At 40.3% G+C, this 20,777-nt stretch overlaps 1 protein-coding gene across 1 annotated transcript in view; it reads right to left on the bottom strand.

Moving 5' to 3' along the window:
- Positions 1-18,215, bottom strand: part of gtf2ird1 (GTF2I repeat domain containing 1) — a 34,212-nt gene extending 15,997 nt beyond the window's left edge. The window contains exons 1-8 of the mRNA XM_071519875.1: positions 17,971-18,215; positions 8,392-8,524; positions 7,960-8,101; positions 6,476-6,652; positions 5,741-5,924; positions 3,026-3,345; positions 1,116-1,211; positions 52-135 (exon numbers count right to left, since the gene is read on the bottom strand). Of these exons, the coding sequence (XP_071375976.1) occupies positions 52-135; positions 1,116-1,211; positions 3,026-3,345; positions 5,741-5,924; positions 6,476-6,652; positions 7,960-8,101; positions 8,392-8,517 (1,129 nt within the window). The 5' untranslated portion in view covers positions 8,518-8,524; positions 17,971-18,215. The remainder of the gene's footprint in view (positions 1-51; positions 136-1,115; positions 1,212-3,025; positions 3,346-5,740; positions 5,925-6,475; positions 6,653-7,959; positions 8,102-8,391; positions 8,525-17,970) is intronic.
- Between the last annotated feature and the right edge of the window lie 2,562 nt (positions 18,216-20,777).

Below are 20,777 nucleotides of genomic sequence, written 5' to 3'. Positions count from 1 at the left end.
GTGATAATGATGGTAGAATAAAATCAAAATGGAAAAAGGGCGTATCCTCACCGTATCTGCTATTGAACAAGATCTGAACACATTCTCTCAATGTGTTGATGTCTTCAGTTTCCCGAATGAAAGAGTCCCACTTTTCTGTAAGGAAAGAAGGGAAAGTGGGGTAAGAAGGGTCACTGCATGGATAGTGAAATAGAGACTCACTTAATGGACTTCTAGAATTACTTGTTTGAGATTTAACATCCAAATGAGCTTTATTTCACTGTAGTGCTAAAGATCTTGGATTAATCTTCTCTGTCTCCGTCTACTCAATGTCTACATTGGAAACATGTTCAATCTTATTATAAGATTACTCTCGACATTTTAGTAGCTTAGCCCTTAACGGTTAAGGGTTACTATAGTTTGGCCATGGTTCAGTCGCAGTGCTGGAAATCCTAGAAAGAATACAGGACAGAATATAAAACAAGTGACTAAAATGCTGCTCTGGGATATTAGATTTGAACTTTTGCTAGGCCAATTAACTACCATATAAATTTGTGGCAACATATTGGTGTGTTGAAGGTCTCACACCAATTCACACTGCAACCATCTCACATTTTAGGCCATCTGGATCCTGCACGCACCTTAAATGTGTTAGCACACATTTATAAATATCATGCAGCCCTACTCTGGGGTTTAACATTTTGATTGACATCGGCAAGCAAGCTTGAAATGCTGTAGTTTGGGACTCATTTCCAGAGTAATTTGTACAAAATGTTCTCTCAGTCTCTAGCACAGACTCACATGTTAGACTCACAGCAACTACATCAATGAAATCTCTCTGACTATCACCATCACAGTAACACCTCTTCAAAGATAATTGGTGGTCTGGGGGATTTTACATTCATAAAGGCCACTAGAGTGAAGCATCTTCTTGAATGCTAGCTTAGTGATTTGTCAGTCTCACGGCCAAATATACAATCTTCAATCAAAAAAGATGTGCGGGATTTACTTGCTTGGTCTAACGTTTTTTTGATCAGTACAGACACAACTATATTCTGCATTTAAACTATTTGACTTGACGGATTTTTTCACATTTTTTCCACATGCCTACATCCTCTTGGTAAGTTGAAGCCTACCTGATTTCTCATGTACTATGGAGAAGAGTAGCCTTTTGGAGATGTGGATACCAGGAGGGCTTTGGCCCAGCTCACCAGGTAGTCCTGTTGTCTCATCTAAAAACACAATAGACAAACATACTGGATTAGAAAAACTGCACTAGAAAGGCACATAAAACAATTAACTACCTTCAAATGTGGCAAAATCACTCCGTGGAAAGTATGACCCTCGACAATGAATTCAACAACATTGCCTGGGTCTAGTTTGCAGTGTTTGTATACATGTTAGAGGTATGACTTTTAGTCTTGGATTTCAAACAAAAGTCAGTGAGAGTGCATGACTACTGAGTCCTCAGAGTGGCTGATACTGCTGCTTAACTCCTATAGAGGTGTATGCAAAACAAGGGAATGTCCTATCAAAGAGAAATATCGCTTTGACTGAAATAATGAGTGGTATAATGACCTGACTTCAAAGCACACTGCAGATGCGGCACACTTCAAAGAACACAGCAGGTACACTGCAAAGAAATGTCCATCTAAACCACACATTTAGTCTGATATTCTGTCTTAAATTTGACTTTTTTTTTAAACAAGTGAAAAATTCTGTCAATGATGTGAGATAATTCCACTTGATTCCAATGCACTTTCAAATGTTTCATTGGTTTTCTAGAATCAAGTGTCTAAACCTTTAAACAAGGCAGAATAACGCATTGGAAAAAATATCTCAAACCACTGGCAGATTTTTTTCACTTGTGTTGTTTTAAGAAGATGTAATACTAAATTAAAAGACAAATAATAATCTGTGATATCTTCATATAAATGAATGTCTGCTTTGCTACTCCGTATCACCAATTGATATAGCGCAATAGTGATTCAGCCTATATCCAGTTCATGAAAGCTTTTACATTTGCTGATTTTAACACCCGGTGTGCGTATGATTATAATTGCATGATCGCTCCTGAGGGTTCTGAGGGTCGGTCAGGGCATAACCGCTATCACCTAGAGACAAACTAGCGGGCCGAGAGACCCCGGTTAATTTAACTTCCATTCAGTCAGTTGAAAAGGTCATTTACCGGTGTGCCACGAGTCTCCAGCAACACCCGGGCTAAGATGCATGACCACACTGCTGGTCTGCAGCATGAGTGAGGCGTGGCTCCCTGCTGGCCAGCGGGAAACAACACTGAGCAGGCTTAGGCTGGCGTCACAGACAAATTGCTTGTTTATGTGGTGTTTGCAATGTAAATAAGGAAAGGCTTTTGGAGACGGTGCTTTGATGCGCACATTGTGCAGTCTGTTGCTCACATGGTGTTTGGCAGGCCGGCAATAGCATGGAAATCTCTTTTTATCTGAGTCGCTTCTACTGCGAAATATGGGAATTTGATGTATTGCGGTGCCATCTTAATGATACCGTCCACCGCATTAGGGAGCGCGCGGCTGACAGCTGGCTGTGATATGCTGGCCCGGTCGCCCATCTCCCGCTGGACTGTCCCGGAGATCAGACAGCGCCGGGGCATGTGGAGCGACAGGCTGGGACCTTTTTGATGTCCTGCTCAGTCGTGGCTTCAGGGTGTTGCGGACATCAAGGAGAATTGTCCTAGGTAGTCCAAGTGCGCCGTTCATCAAATGCATTGATACACATTTTGTTGTTGATACGCAGTCTGCAACAACTTATTATACATAGAATGAAACGTAAAGTAAAAAGTAGAAACCTTTTCAGCCCATCTGCCCTCATGTATGCTTCCAAACATGTAGATTTTGATGGGACCCAAGAACAAATTCAGGTGAGAAAAAAAATGTAGAATGCTGAAATGTTTGTGGAAACATTCGTTAAGTACACTTTGAGATCAAATCTGATCATACCCATGTATCATAAATGAGGCCCAATGTTTAAAAAGAACAAACACACAGACACAGACACACACACACCTTACCATTGTTACCACAGTCCTTGACAGACGTGCCCTTGTCTGATCCTGCCGTCCAGTTGGCCAGTCTGTCCTTGCCCAGGTTGAGGAGGGACATGGGTTTGAGGTCCAGCTTGCCGTCCGGGTGGGGCTTGGAGGACATGGGCATGCCGTACAGGAAGCTCGACAGAACCGAGTTGCTGGATGAGGCGGGACTGGACGACGTGACCGCCTGGGCGGGAGTCTTCCCCGGGCCGTGGCTGCTCGGCGTCATGACTGCTGGGGAGGAGTTGGAGTGGTTGACGTCTGCGCTGGACTTGGCCTCTCGTAACAAATCTTCTGTTGGCCTGTACACAGAGACTCCATCAGTATAGGCAGCAGGTGCATACATAGAAAAGTATATGATTACACGGGACTTACAAGAGACTCCATTTAGTTCACGGCTCCACTGAGCCTTAAGCAGCACATGTTTTACACTTTTGGAGGGTTACACACACCAGGGCCAATAACAGCAACTCTTTTTGAAAGAACATTTCATCGAGTCATTACATCATCTCTATCACTTTTGGAATAAGTAACTGAGAGGCTAATTAAATGGTGAAAAAAGTATGAAACGGTTAAACTTTACTCTGGCTGTAGCGTGGTGATGTATGAGCGCTGTTAAACCATTTGGGCAATGAATGGCTACTCCACGACAGCTCATGCTATTCAAAATTTAAATTACTGCAATGCTTCTAAAATCCCACTGTGCTTCTGGAAGTAATATCACATATACTGCGTCCAGACTGACAGAGAGAGAGAGAGCAATGGCCCTCCATTTCCTGCTTGTAAAACTGCACCGTGAATGAGGCTTTCAGTTCAGCTGATTGACTTATACTGCCACCCTGCACCACTTCACTTCTGCTTGTTTTTGCCTTGAATTGCCTCTGCTCGCCTGCTTGTTTTCCTTAGCTTGCGGTGTCTCCCTAACTTCCTTTTTTGTCTGTTCCTCATTTTGTCTCGCAATGTCCCTGTCTGCTCTCTTTTCCTGTAATTCTCTCCTTCCTTAATGCCTTTCCTTGTCTGTTTCCTTTTCTTGTTTCCCCAAATATCAACAAATAATCAGTGATATATTAAATCATACACTTTGGAGTTAATATTTAATTGAAATAACCATGAGAAATACTTCACAAAGCTGCACACTATTTGACAAATACTGCTGAATAGGTCAAGTTCACTTTAGTAGTCAAATAGATAATTGCACCTACAATCCAATTTCTTTGTAAATACTTTATTGCAATTTGCCACTATTGCACAGAATTCCCATGATGGACTTGCCCATGTAAATTCATTATTTACCCTCATTATCTCCTTGTACTGTTGCAGCTGACACTGTAAAGAATTCAGCTAGCCTTAGCTAAGCCGATATCTTACTGTCTTTGGCAAGACAAAGCTGTCAGCAAGGTTATGTTACCTTGTCAGTTGACCCATGACTCGTGGTAAATGAGCTAGCAGCCAAGTACTTGCAGGCCGTGCAGCTTTTTGACATGCTCAATATCAGAGGCACTGTAGCTGAATGAGAAACGAGCTGCATCCTGCCTGTCTGAATGACTGCTGTTGTGCCTAGAACGTGCCATTATGTGATCCTGATTCGATAAAAGTTAAACATTTTCTACTTAAGGTGACAGAACAGGCTATATCAAGCAGATCAGTTGGTATCTCCCACTAAATAATATTGATTTGCTAATGGTCAGATTAATCAGGATTGTAAGAGTTTGGGACTATATTACATCAAGTAAACCAAATGGTGCAAGTAGCAAGTCATAACTCTGTAGTAGTGTGATAATTAAGGAAACAAAGTGCCAATTTGAGTGACTGGCTTTACATTAGTTGAACCACAAATTAAGTCGTGTGACTTGAATAAAGTCACATTTTTATTCACTATTTTTTTGGCAAATACGTCACATGTTCAATGTATTCATCTTACAGTTTACATTAAACTTGATTACCCGCTGAGAGAGACAGGAAACCCCCCATTAGTTGTAGGCTAGGCCATGTGACAGCGGATATTAACGGAGACACGCAGCACACGTGGAGCAGAGCGCCTTCAAACAACTCTCATGTTCCAAAATGGACGGGGCTAAAACTGAAATAACCCTCAGTCTCTCATGACTTAAGAGAAGAAGCAGATGGATGTTTGGCGGTTTCTTGGCGGGTAATAGAAGCTGATCCAATTAAGCCTTAATGAGCCGTTCACATCGCATCGGTTTAAAAAAGCCATTGTGCTCAGTCTGGCGGCACATTCTGATGAGCCTGACCAGCTGTAGTTAAATTTATAGACACAACATTTGCAAACCTTAAATGCGTTGGTAAAGTCACAAGATGATGAGACCAAAACTATTCCCACAAACTACAGATCATAAGAGGATCTAGGCTGCTGACAGGCTCAAAGTCTGCACTGGAAATTCACAGCAGGGGATAACAATATCCACTTGTGCATATATATGTATATATATATCTATAGAAATGCATAGATATATATATGCACATATTTCTGATGACAATAAAAAGCATTTTTTTTTTAAAAAGATACAAACTGACATGAGCATTCCAAGAATCACATGCAGTAAGTTCATGATGTTTTTTAAATACCTCACACTTTGTTGCTTTTTTCCATTTCACTGCTTACTTGCCTCTGCTGTTGTGCTTCCTCGAGTGTCTTTGTGTGCTGTTTGTGTCGTTTTTTTTTTTTAAAAGACTCACCTTTTCACCGTGAACTGGATGCGGTGGCTCTGCTCCAGGATCTTCATTAGAGTCTTGGTGTCGTAGTCGGAGGGCTTCTTCAGGGCGACTCCCTCGGGCAAACCGTGGGCTACCACACAGCTGGGGTCCTTCTGGATCCACTCATAAGGCACAGGGACCAGGCTGCTCTTTCCCACAGCCTCACCTGTATATTGCACAGGGGATATTAAGTACTTGGCTAGGTAAGCATCATGTGAAAAGTTACAAAACAGGCAGCCATAAATGGTTTCTGCTCCACTCTGACAAGTTGAACAACTGAAACTAATTTTATAGTTAGTGACTTATGATTATTATTTTTTTTTAAGGTGTATGTGACATTTTTTAGAAAATTACACCTACAAAAAATGCTTGAAATACCAATAGTTCCAGAAAAAAAAAAGGTTCATCCAAATCAGTGGGAATACTGCCAATAGGTAAGCATAAAAAGTAACAACATAGTCTAATAACGCAATGTTTATATGGCTTATAATACATAACCACAAAACTTGAATGCTTGCTACAAAATTCTAAGCTATTTTTAGGAGTAGCAGGAAGTAGTCAAATATTAACGAATATCTGTTTCAGCACAGGCAGATTTGTGTTGATTAGTGGGTGGAGTAATGAGTGAAGTGAGGATAATAATTATGATAAAGGTAAGTTTTTAATGGGATAACGCGGACTTCCTGGGAAAACACACTTTGTTTGGTGACCCCTTACTGTAAAGCACAGTGAAGACTTCCTCCACCATTTTCCTCAGGACGAAGATGTTGGACTGGGCTTCTGACGGAGCTCTCGGTTTCCCGTGCTCACCCTCCTTACTCAGCTTGCTGAGCTCGCCTTCCTGGACTTTGGTATGGGCATTCGCTGCGGTCAAACTTTGCAGACAGGGCGCCCCTGAAGCCAAAACACAAAAGTCATATCCTGCAAATTCCAATAGCATTAATGATAAGGGTCAATGCCATGTCAACAGAAAACTGAATGAGAGACTGCTTCACATTAAGTAATGAATATGTCACCTATTGAGAACTGTTGCCTCTTGAATTAATGTCTTGTTATGCCTAGAATGTGCCACTGCTGTACTGAATGGATAAATGTTAAGCATTTTCTAGAACAGGTTATTAAGTAGGCAACTCAGATCAAATCCCTGTAACCGGATCAAAAAACTAATTTCACCTCTCACACACAAAATTATACTAGTTAATGGGAGGTCAAAACCCCTCATATTGGTATTATTAGTATGGAAACATTGTAGCCTATGAGACAATCATCTCATGTCTTGGTGTTCAAGTTAAACAGGTGTAGCTTATATCCCAAAAAAAAAAAAAAAAAACACAAAATAGTAGGCAAAGCTATAAGCTGAACCTTATTTCAGAAATCAATTTTGGGATGTAAACTACATCTTAGCTTACTATTTTGTGTTTAAGAAATTAAGGTTCTGTATGATATATGCACTGAATCATTCACGGTCTTGTTTGGTGAAGTTCAAGGACTCAGAATGTGTGTGTTTTGAGGGAAGACATGACATTGGTCAAAATTAGATATCATAGAATGGGCAGTGACGATCCTCAGACGGAAAGAGCTGAGGCATAATGATGAATTTGGGTGCTGCATTTAAAAAAAAAAAAAATCAACTATTTTCAAGGCCATCTATTCATTTTCAAAATCTTTTAAAGTCCTCATTCTATTTTTCTCAAATCCACAAACTTTCAAGGATTTTCAAGGCCGCTCACTGTCATTGTTAAAAAGTGACAGTCATGTGAGGACTCCAACACGATGTTGTAAAAGGTGCAAAACAATTAACCCCTGCTTTCATGTAGAACATTAGGAAATTGTTTTGCTCAGTGAGAGGTGTCCTGACATGACAGTTTGTTGATGTATCGTTTTATGTGGTGAAGGGCAAAATGTGTTTGAAGTCGCAAGCGCTTTGTTGATTTGATCATTTTAAGTGGAAATAATGTGATAGTGGGCAAATCTGCAAGCCGCTGCAACTACTGGAGGTACTAGCTGAACATGCGTTTGTGTGATCACACAACTGCAAAATACTAGAGGGACAGCCTGACACACTAGGATACTATTTAATCTGGCAAGTGCATATCTAAAGGAATCACTGCTGTAGCTGTAATTACAGCGAACAATGCCATTTCAGGAATTAATGATAGAAAACAACAGCTTTACCAAGTACACAGGAGAGCAGAACTTACGGCAGAACTTGTAGAAGTCTGTTTGGATTTCCCTCCTAGAATTAAGGAACACCCGTCCCTTTTCTGTGCCCACAGCAATCACACTGTCCTCGTGCACGGTGACACATGCCACCTCAGCGTTCAGCTTAGACATGGCCATGCACTGCAAACGGAAGATACGGTCATCATTTACTCAACAGTCACTTACCGCAAAGTCTGCGAGCAACAGATGTGCAACTGAAAGGTTTGTGAAACAAAGAGATCTTATTGCATCAATTGCTTTCTGAGTCTCTTTCGGTATGTGAAAAGACACTTAAAGCTAATCGCTCATGCGCTAAGAAGTCTTGAAGTCACCACAAAATAAGCTGCTTAAGCATCAGCCCTTTTCTCTCCTCATTTGGTGTGTCCTTGTCAGTGGAATGCAAGTTGTAGAAGGCTCGAGTCGGGACGTACCACTGAGTCGAGGGCGGACACCAGGCTGGTGAGGATCTCCTGTCTGGCTGACACCAGCGGGACCTGAGGTTCGGCCCGGGAGTTCGTCCTGACGCCTTCACATGTCAGCTTCCTCATCTGAGCCATGCCTCTGCTGGGACCAAAACAACACATTTTAGCCTGCCAGCCACAATGCGACAAAGACAACCCGTATGCGTTTGTGCACGCATTCATGTATGCATTTAGCAGGGACTTGCATTAAAAACTGCTCAGGCTGTTTAAACTTGTATTCAGAATTCAGCATCAATGATAGTGACGGCTAGTAGAGAGATTGGGGCTGGAGAGGGCAGAGGCTTTTTCTCACCTAAGAGGCTTTAAAAGTGTTGGTAATAGCCTTATTTTATATGCTAATACCCCAATCCGTGTGAAATCAGCTACTTATCATATGCCTTTGTTGGCCAATTAAGGCTAAAATGCACTAAGATTATGTTATACAAGTCCCATTATCCTTCATTCGCTCTCGCTGAAAGATGCAAAGAAATGTAGAGGTGGCTCTCGGGAAATGGCAAGGGGAAAAGAGAAACGGACTGAAGATGACCCCATTTCCTTCCACAGCCATGGCAGGCACAGTACCATGGCCTAGCTGCATCGTGGATTTTAAAGAAACTTGCTACCAAATGCAAACTGCGTTAACTAGAAATAACAAACAAGATGTAGCAAACAGATAAGAGTTGTCAAAAAAAAAAGAATTGCTAGCCTAAATCCAGGCACTGCGTTCTCATGGCAACTGAAATCCGTCTCCTTGGAAACTAATCTCGGGGCATTTGAACAATGCAGCTCTGGCCTTTAATCTCTCCAGACACTGGGAGCCATTATACTAGCCTCCGGCAAGCCCAAACCACTGACTCAATAGCGAGAGGAGAGCGAGGTGGAGAGAGGTAGACAGCGAGTGAGAGAGAGAGAGGGAGGGAGGGAGATGGCCTCAGCTGCACCAGTTTGAACGTGCCAAGCCTATTGCCTGTCTAAATCTGCCTCCCCTGAGGCCACAGTAAACATTAGCCCCCTCCTAAATTATTATGGCCTCGAAATAGATGGCCTCTTTCCCTCGCATATTTTAAAGGTAGAGGAAGTAGCAAAGAGGAGAAAGGTGTGGATAAGTGCAGGCCCAATGCAACGCCGTGCCATTTGTTTTGCAAGAGAAAGCCCGAGTGTCATGCCGCGGTATTCCTCTAATACTGGAGAGTTCAGCGTGGATCTGGGAACATGAGCAAGTCTCTCACAAAGCTAAAAAAAGGAGACCCGGGATTCTTTTGATGCCATCATTAAGACACAAATCCTGAAGCCGCTCTATTGATAGTGAATGAGACACAAACATTGTGGACACGCCAACACTATTCTCGGTGATTCTCTGTGTTTATGGGATTATTGCCTTTTTTTTTCTGTTTGTAGCACTATGATGTCATGATTCATTTTCACAACAAACATTTCCTGAGCCCACAAAATCATCTCCAATTCTTTGTCAAAGTAGGAGTTACAGGTTTTGTCCCTTGTGGACTTCATGGACTTTGTCCTTAGGTTTCTGGCTTTGGGACAGAGTTGTTCATATTATCAGATGCTGTTTAGGATCATAGAAATAGACAATCTGCTTGGTCAAACACATTTCAACAGTCCTTTATGAGCCTGTAAAGCCTACTTAGTCATGCTTATTAATTGGTTGCTAAATAGATCACTAGTAGAAACCAAGGAGCTAGACATACTTGACATCTAAAGCTTCTATCTTTCCACTTATTTTTATTCTGATGTATGCATCCTATAAGCCATAGTAACCTCGAGGATGATATTTATTTTGATTTGGGTATGCCTACTCCCTGATGCCGATGGTACTTTGCACAAGCTATTCCTCCCCAGCCACATCACCAGTGTACACTTAATAACAGTAAAGAACACCCTCTTGGCTATTATTGCTATGAAGACAAACAGAAATGTAAGGCCAGTAGATCCAAGTCAATCTAGTATGGCCTAAATCCAGTTCTATGTTGTGTGTTGTTCTATGGTGTTTTGGTAATCCAACAGGTCGGTTGAAAGTGTGCTGTAACTAACAGGTGTGGTCAGATCAGCTAAAGTTAGATTCAGGAAAAGATCACGCCTACAGTTTGCTTTCCTTGGAAAAGTTTACTTTGTGGCATGTTTGTATTTGATTAGTTTAGTTTCACACTGCCAATCACAAGTGAACCAGGGTTTGTAAACAAAAGTCACCTAGAATCACAAGTAGCTTGTTCATTGGACAGAGTTTTGGTGACCTGTCATCCTGCCACGTTAAAGATTTTGGCACCAAAGGGAGTCAAAACTAATTATATATAAATAATAAAACAATTCTAAAAACATTTCAGGCAGATCTGTTCCCACCCAGGTTGGTCAGAAACATAATTTTTAAAGATATCTGCCAAGACACATGTTGATATTAAATCAATATACAATACTATGTTGTAGGCTTGTCTCTGGAAATTATGCATATTCTATATCTCAATGATATGTGTCCTGTATACTCCAGGGGGGTTGACTGCACTCCCCAATGAATCTTTAGCATGCTGCTTGCACTCATATGGGGGACACCCCAGAGAGTAGAGCCTGTACCGCCAAATATAACTGTACAATAATGGTTTAAACTTCATAACAAGTGTTCCTGACTAAAATGAAAATGCTAGTGTGTGTGTGTAATAGTGCTCCAACCATAGGCTGCAGTATCTTCCATAACATAACTTGCTGTACACAACCACATCAAAATGGCTCTAAAGTATATTTTAATTTCTTCCGACAAGAAAAAAAGTCACAATGCAGCCCTCTTCCATCAGTCTTCACTAGACACCTGGTATTTCAGTGATTGAACAATGGGTAATGTTTCATTTCTAGATGTAAATCTGTGACAACAATACAGAAAAGTGCTCAAGTCAGGCCGGGGTGTGGCAGACACTATCCTACTTATCATTAGAGCAAACAACAACACTATCCCTTTTGTTTTCACCCGGCGCTTCAGACCTCAGCCTTTTGGGAATGCCATCATTGATGCTGCCTGTAATGGCTTTTAACTGCTGCGACACCAGGCGGGATTCAATGGTAAACAGAGGGCCACACAGGTCATTTAGAACTAAAAAATATTTAGTAGTAAAAATGTCTAATCCAATACTGTTGCTTAAATTTGACAAAATGAAAACTACTTATTAGATGGTGAACAGCATGGCGCAGCTGCTGCATTGTTTGTATTGTGGCTTCCCAAACAACAATAACAGGCCGCTAGGGATGTACAACTAATGATAGTGGTGGGATGGTTTTAAAATGATAAAACGGTTACTTGCTGTCCACAGTCGTGATTGGCTGACTCACTCACATTTGAAGCCGTTGTAAAATACCCAATGAACACACACCTGTCACCACATTTTTGTGTCCCAACAATTATTTGTAATATGCATGCGCTAACTAGCAATCACTACTCTTTTCAGTACTACTCATTTTGTTTGGCTACTGTTTGAGAACTACATGACTACCATGCTTCGTATAAAAAAAACTATAAAGACCGCATGAAATGGCATCTTTACTTCCTTGATTTGATGCATTTCCTGTTGAAACAGGATGTTGGGGCGGCACATAATGCAGCGAGGGATCATTCAAAAGTCTAGACCAATGGAATATGAGTCAGGGAGAGAAAGGCAATTTCATTTGATGGGAGGGGTGCGGAGGGGCAGGACTGTTTCAAAAATCTGATGGTTTTATTGGTTAGAAATGTATATTTACGCCTACTAGTGCAGCATGAGGTCACCATGGAAGATACTCTGTTTTCCGGGAAGTAAACGCAATTGGAGTTCATTTCATGGGGACTTTATTTGTTATTGTTATGTTTATCATTATTATATTTATTATTATTGACTCAAAGTGAGATTTATTCAATATTTCTGTTCTGTCTCCACTTTGCCTCGTGCCAAACAATGCCTCTTAGTTGTTCTAAATATCACTGTCAAGAACCTCTATATTGCTTTTATGCAAACACTCACTTAGCTAACCAAGTTGCAGTGTCTGAAGCAAGTTAGTAAAGTGAATAGCACGTCAAAGTATCTAACAATGCTGACATTTGTTACATTTAGCTCGGCAATAATCTCCAACCACATCTTTGATCCTCTCTGCTTTGGCATTGTGTTAAATTCTTTGTCAAAAAGTGCACTGAGACTTTGTTGTCGTTTGTAGTGGTTTCTGCTTTTATTGCTTTGCCAATCACAAGTAAAACGGGGATAATCACCGACTGTGAGAGGAGACAGTAAAACAGATTTCTCCAGTGAGGTGTTTATTTCTCTGAAACTACTGAAAATTGAAAATTAGCACAAAATATCTCAACCTAATTCAATCACAATCTACATATCAGAACAAGCTTTCTCTTTTGTTCCCTCGTTCATTACTGTTGTATCCTTGGACCTGAATCCTCGAACCCGTCTCATTATTTGCATGGAGGCTCCACACTTTTCACATTGGGAGGTTCTGTTAGATTGGGTGCAATGCAACAGGAGCAAAGTTCCTTTCTCCTGCGCTGACAGCACTAAAACCAAGTGGAGAGAAGTCTGACTGATGCAGAACTACAAGGCTCCTCAGTAACAACAAAAATTACCGTTAAGAAGGAGAAGGCTGGAGAAGAGTCTGTATCTGTGTAGCTATCTTAAAAAAAATTAATATATGTCTGTCATTAGGTTTTTTGGAGGTGAATGCAGGCTCCACTCACTACACTATGCCACCTATGTTGCCTATGCAAATTTATTCTGATCATACAACTGCCTCTCTGAAATCCAAACAATGGAAAACTTGAATCCCTGTGTGGGCTAACTTGCACAGGTAAACGGAAACGGATGCCAAACTGTGTCTCACGCTTCTCTCACTCTGTGTGTGTAGTTACACACAACGGCTACACAGCGGGGAAGAGGGGGAGGGGCTACGTTGCGTGCTGATGGTCTACTGGTCTGTGCATCACAAAATGACAAACTTTGATTAAAATGACAAATCGTCCAGGACGGGAACATATCTTCCTGGGCCTATGTATGGGAAACATAACAGTTGTTAGTAGGAAAATATGATTATCAAATTATTAACATTATCATCTAGTGGGTTACATGGTGGTATTAGTGGATTAGTGACTATTAACGCACTGCTGCTCTGCTCTGAAAGCATGCCATGAAGGTTTGCTTGTAGCCTACTTTGAAAGTCTCAAAATCAAGAAAGTGGTTAGGGCAAAAAGTAGTATCACCCCTGTCTCAATATTTCTTCCATGTAACCAGGGGGCTCTCAATCCTCTTTTTTTGTTGAAATACAAGCTGCTAACTTGTTTAGTGTCACTCTGTTTCACATAACATTACTGGTAAGTTAGCAAGCAAGCCCAGCACACAACTATGACCAATTTAACTAGGTATTAACCACAATTTATTTTACACACACACCCCTTCTAGGTACACACAAGTTCCAACAACATTAGTATTACATGGGGAGGTCTGGGGATTGGTCATTTTTACCTCAGGACCATGGGAATTTTATCCTGTCTGGAACGATGTCAATGATTTTCTCCAGCTACCCCAGTTACAATTCAGACTGAAATGACCTTGTGTATTTAGAGTTAACTCTGGTGTCCTGAGGTCATTTTAATCCCGTCTGGATAGACATCTGGTCTTTCATGCCAATACCGATTTGCGCACCTGGCATGTGGATTACAAGGGCCATATATAAACAGTGATGGGGTAGAGCAACATCAGTCTTTAGATCAGATTAGATGATTGATGATGTGTATATGATTCCACTGAAAGACAAAAAAAGATATTGAATTATTGCCCAGCCCTAGTGGAAAGAGTGCAAAACCTGCAGCGTCTGGTGTTACAAACCACTTGAAAAGTTTTGCCAGTTCTGCTGAACTGTGGGTGAACTTGTGTGGCGGGTCCATGGATTACCCCAGTAAATTATTTTACTGTCCGGACAACTGACTGAAATTACCAATGAGTGTGGGCAAAATCGAATAACCGACCTCACCTGGTGAAACTAATGCCGTACGGAGAGGGATACACAAAGTAATTCATATCGGGAAATGTGCGACATGAAAATCGAACGGTCACGATTAATTGCGATTACATGCAGGGCAGACTACCTGGATGCATTTCTTTAACGTTATTTAATGAAACACGAAAGCCTTCTAAAGCCTGAAGCTTACCGTATGTGTGTGTGTGTGTGTGTAAACCGAGCTACCCAGTATCATCCAGCAGCAGACTGTAAGAAGCCTGGCATGAGCCTGGCAAAGCCCCTGAGCAACAATATTTTGTTACTTTGATATTCAATTTAATTTGTGAATAAATTCCAAGCTTTTACATTTCATTCAGAGTCGTTAATTAAAGCCTCACCATTGATTTTCAGCTTTTTTTCTCTCCAAAATATTGTTTTGATATTGGCCTTTAAAATACACTGTGTCGACCTCTAGTGCAAACCATTATGAATGTGACAGTTGAAATACCACAAGGATATGGCCACATCCAACAGAAGAATCTAACTTAGTATGCAGCCTTTAGATGTGTCAGTATTGGCTTCCTATATCTACTGAGGCAAGGAAGTTCCATACTGTTTGACATGCATTGTCAATGCTGCCTCGGCTATAAGGGAAAAAGGATCAATTAAACTAGATGATTGCCCATTATAAGAAATATCCACTTCCAGCACTGCGATAATGGTTTGATTCCATCCTGCGGCTCTATTAGACTGTGTATAGGTAGATGTGGTGTGGATGTGGCTTACATGTTCAGTATTGTAACCCCAAAAGAAGCTACCTGTTATAATAATGATATATAGCCTATAATAAACAATCAGCTCTGGATCTCTGATCATCAGCCTTCCCTGGAAACAGTGCCCTGTGATGGCCATGCTTAAAAACTGGGGGCAAGTAAGGGCTCAGAACAATGATACTTGATTGAAAATAACCATAGACTAAGAAATAAGCCCAGTCAAAAACATATTAGCTTGGTCTATTGTTACATATTATCTTTAAAATCAAGTTCATTTGTCAACTACTGGAAAATACTGAAAAGAATATCTATAAGGCTGTCTGAATGATTTTAGTGGAAAATCATAATATGATATCATATCATGTCAACACAGGAATTATGATTAAAATAGAGAGTCTGTAGTTAATCAGTGGGTTTTTCATATGCTCCATATCATTTGGATGTCAGCTAAAGGTTCATTTGCATCTTTTTTCTCGGTAACAGAATGTAAACATGTTAATTTTCTTATCTGTGTAGCGTAAAGGTCAAAGTAACATAACCTAATTTTTCAAGACATCCCCAGATTTATTTATTTACTTTGGGAAGTATGCAGTCTCACGGATTTGTATCCATTTTCGGTCACATTCTCGATGCATGGCCATTTTTTATCAAGGTTTGTTGTTGTTTTGTTGAGCTATTTTTTTTTTTAAACATTTTGACTCCGAATGTCACATCCCTCATGCAGGAACTGCCTAGACACAGCCTGCAATCTTCTGGGGAAAATAACGTTGATATTGTTTTGGGGAAAAGGGAGCTAAGGAAAAGGAAAACGCTGGTGACTAAGACTTGCTGGCAGAACGTTTTGCTTTCTGGCTCATGAGTGTCCTGGGACTAGACAAACTCCACTGCCGTCCTATTTGGTGGAATAATAGGTAACATTCCTATTGCATGGTAATCTCTTGTAATTTATGGGATGGTAGTGATTGTGTTCCAGGTTAGTTAGTGGTCCATTACAGGGATTATTTCAAGATGCATGTTTAAACACTGAATGCCCAGAAATATTATCACGATCTAAATCTCAATTTGAATTGCAGGATCAGTTCCAGTGTTAATGTCTTATGCTATGGACATTTGTACATCATGATATATGGACAACTGTGCTGTAATTGTAATTGTAATTCGTTTAGAATGCAAGATGATTCATTTTCAGCGTATTTACATTTTTCTAGCTGTGGGGGAAATGTCCAGCTGTGTATGTGTTATAGTGGTGAGGGATTGGGTGGTTTCTGGTCCTGTGACATTCATTAAAAATCATCATAAAAGATGCTCAGCATAGACACTGGCATTCTATAATGACATTATCCAAACTTAATCAAGACCAGCCCTGCTGCTGCAAAAAGACACAGTGGTCCAACAAGTAGGCCAAGACCTGTAGAAAGGCTGTGTATGTGTATGGGTGTGTGTGTGTGTGTGTGTGTGTGTGTGTGTGTGTGTGTGTGTGTGTGTGCAATGCCTGTCATTCTGTTGTTTTGAGACAATGCCATGTCAAACTCAATTCAAAAAATCTGGCAACTTAATCTTGTCTTGTTTATCTGCAAATGTACATACCATGTAGAAACAAATCTTTTATGAATAGTTCTGGTCTTCTGTTAAATTTGTGTGTACTGGTGAAAGAAGACTGTGGGAGGTACATTTTATAAAAGTTGAAATTGTATTTAAATAAGTGCTGCTGTCTGCTGAATTTACCAGTAGACCCTAACAACTCGTAAAAGGTTTGCCAGGTTCTGCCAGGTGAATGTTTGCCAATGAGCACGGCAACATTACCACATTTCTGAATGGAGTTTGGTGTGATGATCTCTCCATACAAGAGCTTTTCCAAAGGAAATGAGCGTATGTCAGTGTATGTGCGTCCATTTCAGAGCTCTAAATCGCCTTGCTGAAGCCAATCTGTCAGGCTGTTAAAGCAGGCAAAGAGTTTTATTCCTGTCAGCTGTTTCCAAACTTTGACGCTTCGTGTGCTACAAATAGGAGTTACTTAGTAGCCGAAAGCCAAGTAGTAGAAAACAGCACACTAGCTGACTTCAGACTCCGACATTTAGCATTTTTGAATTCGTGTTAATTATTTGTCAGTTTGCAGACACACTTCTCTGGCTGTGCTTGTGTTAAGTACAGGATTAAAATTAGTTAGCAGCCCATTAGTCCGTTAACGTTGAAGTTATTGGTAGTTTATTACGGTAGGCAGGTTAGTGTTATCGTAGCACGACTGTTGGTTATATGTTCCAAAGCAAGTGTTTTGCTGAACTTGAACAGTGCTCTTTCCTCTTCTTTTACTGCAGACTGATTCCAGTTAATTTAGCTAACAAGCTAACGTTAAACGTTAGCCAGCTTTGTTGTACTAGCTAGGTAGCTAGCTAATGCTAGCAATTTGAGTAGCAACTGGAGGGCTAAATTAGCTAGCAGACAAACGCTGTATCCCAAACAAAAAATATAACCTCGCAATCCACTCGCAAGGTTAAAAGGGAAGAGTCCCTATGGGCAAAGTCACGGTCCTTGTTACGGTCGTTAACATGACACGGTTTAACTAACTAACGCTAGCTAATTAACGTTATTTTTAACAACGTTTACCTAACAAGCTATCTTAAATTGGTTAGCTGTCTCGCGTTAGCCATCTTGCTAGCTAGCGTTAGCACTTTGCTTTCATCTCCTCCCCCAGTCCAGAATTAGGTTATAATCTGTAATTTCTAAATGTACAGCCACAAAAAGTCACACGCTCTACGAATACATACTGCTTCACTGTTCACGAATATAAAAACAAACAGGGAAATCTCACCTTAATTAACGACTAAATATCCTTGTTGCTGCTGTCAATCCCGGAATAGGTTTATTCCCCCGTTTTAATCCATCAGAAACGCTCACAATTCCCATCCACGATGTAGCTGTACCGTCTGGTCAAACATCGTAATCCGAAACATCACAATGTTAATTTCGATCGCCCGTTTTATTCTGTTATTTGTGTATTATTTCTCAGTTTCTTTTTCTCTTTTTCCCTTAACAGAGCAGGGTGTCCCTTTCCCCTTTCTTTGTTCTGTAATCCAGTAAAATTGAAACTCATTCGCCTCCTGCTAATCCCAGCCCAACTCAACAACAGCATCTATTGGCTGCAATTTACATATAGGATTAACTGAGGAACCTCTGGAAAAACCCACAGGGAGGGAAATTTACCTGGAAAGGAAATATTCCGAGCGGGATTTTTTTGTTTTTCCTTTTACTGTATTCCAGCTGTGACTGTTTAAATCAGTGTCTGTCACTTGACTGCAACTTCATGCAGCCATCTTTGCATGAAGAAATCTCCCATGAACCTGAAATGAATTGAGTGTAGACTTAACGAAAATAACTATAATATTCCAATAGTGTGTCTGTGGTACTCAATAGTGAGTTACAGTGTCCTTATGGCATTTGTTATCATCCTATAGTATCACTGTAATATTCCTGTAGGGATTTACAGTCTGTCTGTGGTGCTCAATAGTGAGTTTATGATGACTTTATGCGTCTTCATGGTATTTTGTTTCTCCTATGATATCACTATAGTATTTCTATAGGATTTATATATAGCTCATACTTTTGCTCATAGCTCTTAGCTTTATCCCTGTAAAATGTACCATTAGATTTGTTCTTTTTCCTTAGGGTATGACCTCTGCCCTATATTAAGCAGACAAACTGTGAACTATTTTAGTCAATCACATGAGCTGGGCCATAACTGCCATTGCATGTTTATGAATGGGATTCTTGCAGCTGATATATGTACACTTCAGATAGATAGTAATCCTGTAATGAATTTTAGATGAATACAACTATCACACCAAAACCATAAACTTTTATATCCTGCAAGTATATTATAAGAATATGATAGTGATACCATAGTAGATTTAAAAAAAAAAAAACTATAAAGCAAGATGACATTCACGATAAACTCACTTGTTATCGGGCAACTTTGCATACATCCCTATAGGAATATTATGGTGATTTTTTGTCATAGGGCTAATATTAGATTAATCTGTATCCAGTTATATAATCCACTAGATTACTCTGTAATCTGATTACTTTCAGTTACTTTTGGACTACTTTGCCTCCAAGGGCGCCCCAACATATTAAATACAACAGCCAATAAATTCATATTTACACTGTAAATTTAACTTTTTTACTGTCTAAAACTCTAAAACCCGTATCAGTCATTATTTACTATACTATATTTGTTCCCAGCATCTCACATAAAAAGGCCTTTTTTCAGACATATTTCTGAGTAATCAAGTAACTAATCACATATTTATTCAAATGTATCTAAGATTTCTGTCTTTTCATTTACTGTAACAGGTTAGTTAACTGTATCACACACAGTGACACACAGTGCTGTTGGTAATGTTCAATCAGACCTGTGAAACTGCATTGTTTGTATTATGGGAGTAAATGGGAAACATCATCATAACTAGTCTCTGACCTCTGGCAAAAAAGTGGGTTGTATCAGATGTGGAATTTGGCCTTTTTTTCCACATCAGGAAATCATTGTCTGCCCTTCAGGCGATTGGTTAAAAATACAACCTTCCCCCTCCAAAATAAAAGCACAAACTACATGAGTTTAAGGATGGCATCAAATCAATTTAACGGCTAATGTTTGCCTGAGTTGAGTATATTATCGACAAAACAGTTTTGGACCTTGTGTCACTGTGTGTGTATGTGGGGCCGGGGAATGGGCAAACGGCTAGGCGCCAATGAATTTATCACATTTTCAATTCTATACGTAAGAATAAACTCCACCGCCGCTTGTAAAAGTCAACCTAATTACTGTACTTTGCCTCAAAAACAGACACAAAAATACAGACACAAGTGTGAAATAGTGTGAAATAAAACACCACGAGTCCTTGCCCACATTGTTAATATTTAATGACTCAATCTCTGAAATCATTGCAGCAATAATCCAAAGGGTATGAATCCTCCAGCTGAAAAGGCCATGTACAATATCCAATGGAAAAATTTAGGTTTCATCTTAGCTGACCAGGGCCTGCCCTACAGGTTTTTGTTCAGGAAACATCACTCCGAGCTATATTTCCACGCCACTCACCTCTGTGTAACGTCTCCCCTAAAGCAATAGTAACCTAGAACCGACTACAGTTAGGAATCTCCTAGTTCAGTTGATAAATGGATAAAACAATATTTGGAAGACTTACAGTATAAATTCTGTACGTTGGGATAACGCTTTTTTTCGCAAATGAAGTCCAGATGTTGTCAACCCGAGGGGAGGAGGAGTGGAACGTCCATTGTTTGGGTTTTAGCTCCTGTAACAGCCCTTAAGTAGCCCTAATTAAGAAAAGGTCAAAGTAATCCAAGAACTGTTTGATGCAGCTGCTTTCAGCATCAAGTCGGGCTGCTATGTCGTACCATATATGGAGTTAATACTAGTGTATGGATGGAGTCTTTGTACCGATTCGTCGCCCACAGTAAATAAAATAGTCGATCATTACTGCTAGGATAAGAGGTGCAATGGTACACAGTTGGACTCACTGAGTTTTAGAGAATGCACAAGTCTGGAATAATTCACTATATTCGTTCTATAGACACAACAGCAGTCTGAGCTGAATTCAG

Source organism: Centroberyx affinis, unplaced genomic scaffold (assembly GCF_046629955.1).
Source record: "Centroberyx affinis isolate AG114_WGS23_722 - 3 ecotype Tasmania unplaced genomic scaffold, CSIRO-AGI_Caff_v1 ptg000747l_1, whole genome shotgun sequence".
Classification (NCBI taxonomy): Eukaryota; Metazoa; Chordata; class Actinopteri; order Beryciformes; family Berycidae; genus Centroberyx; species Centroberyx affinis.
This window is presented reverse-complemented; position numbering and strand designations above follow the sequence as displayed.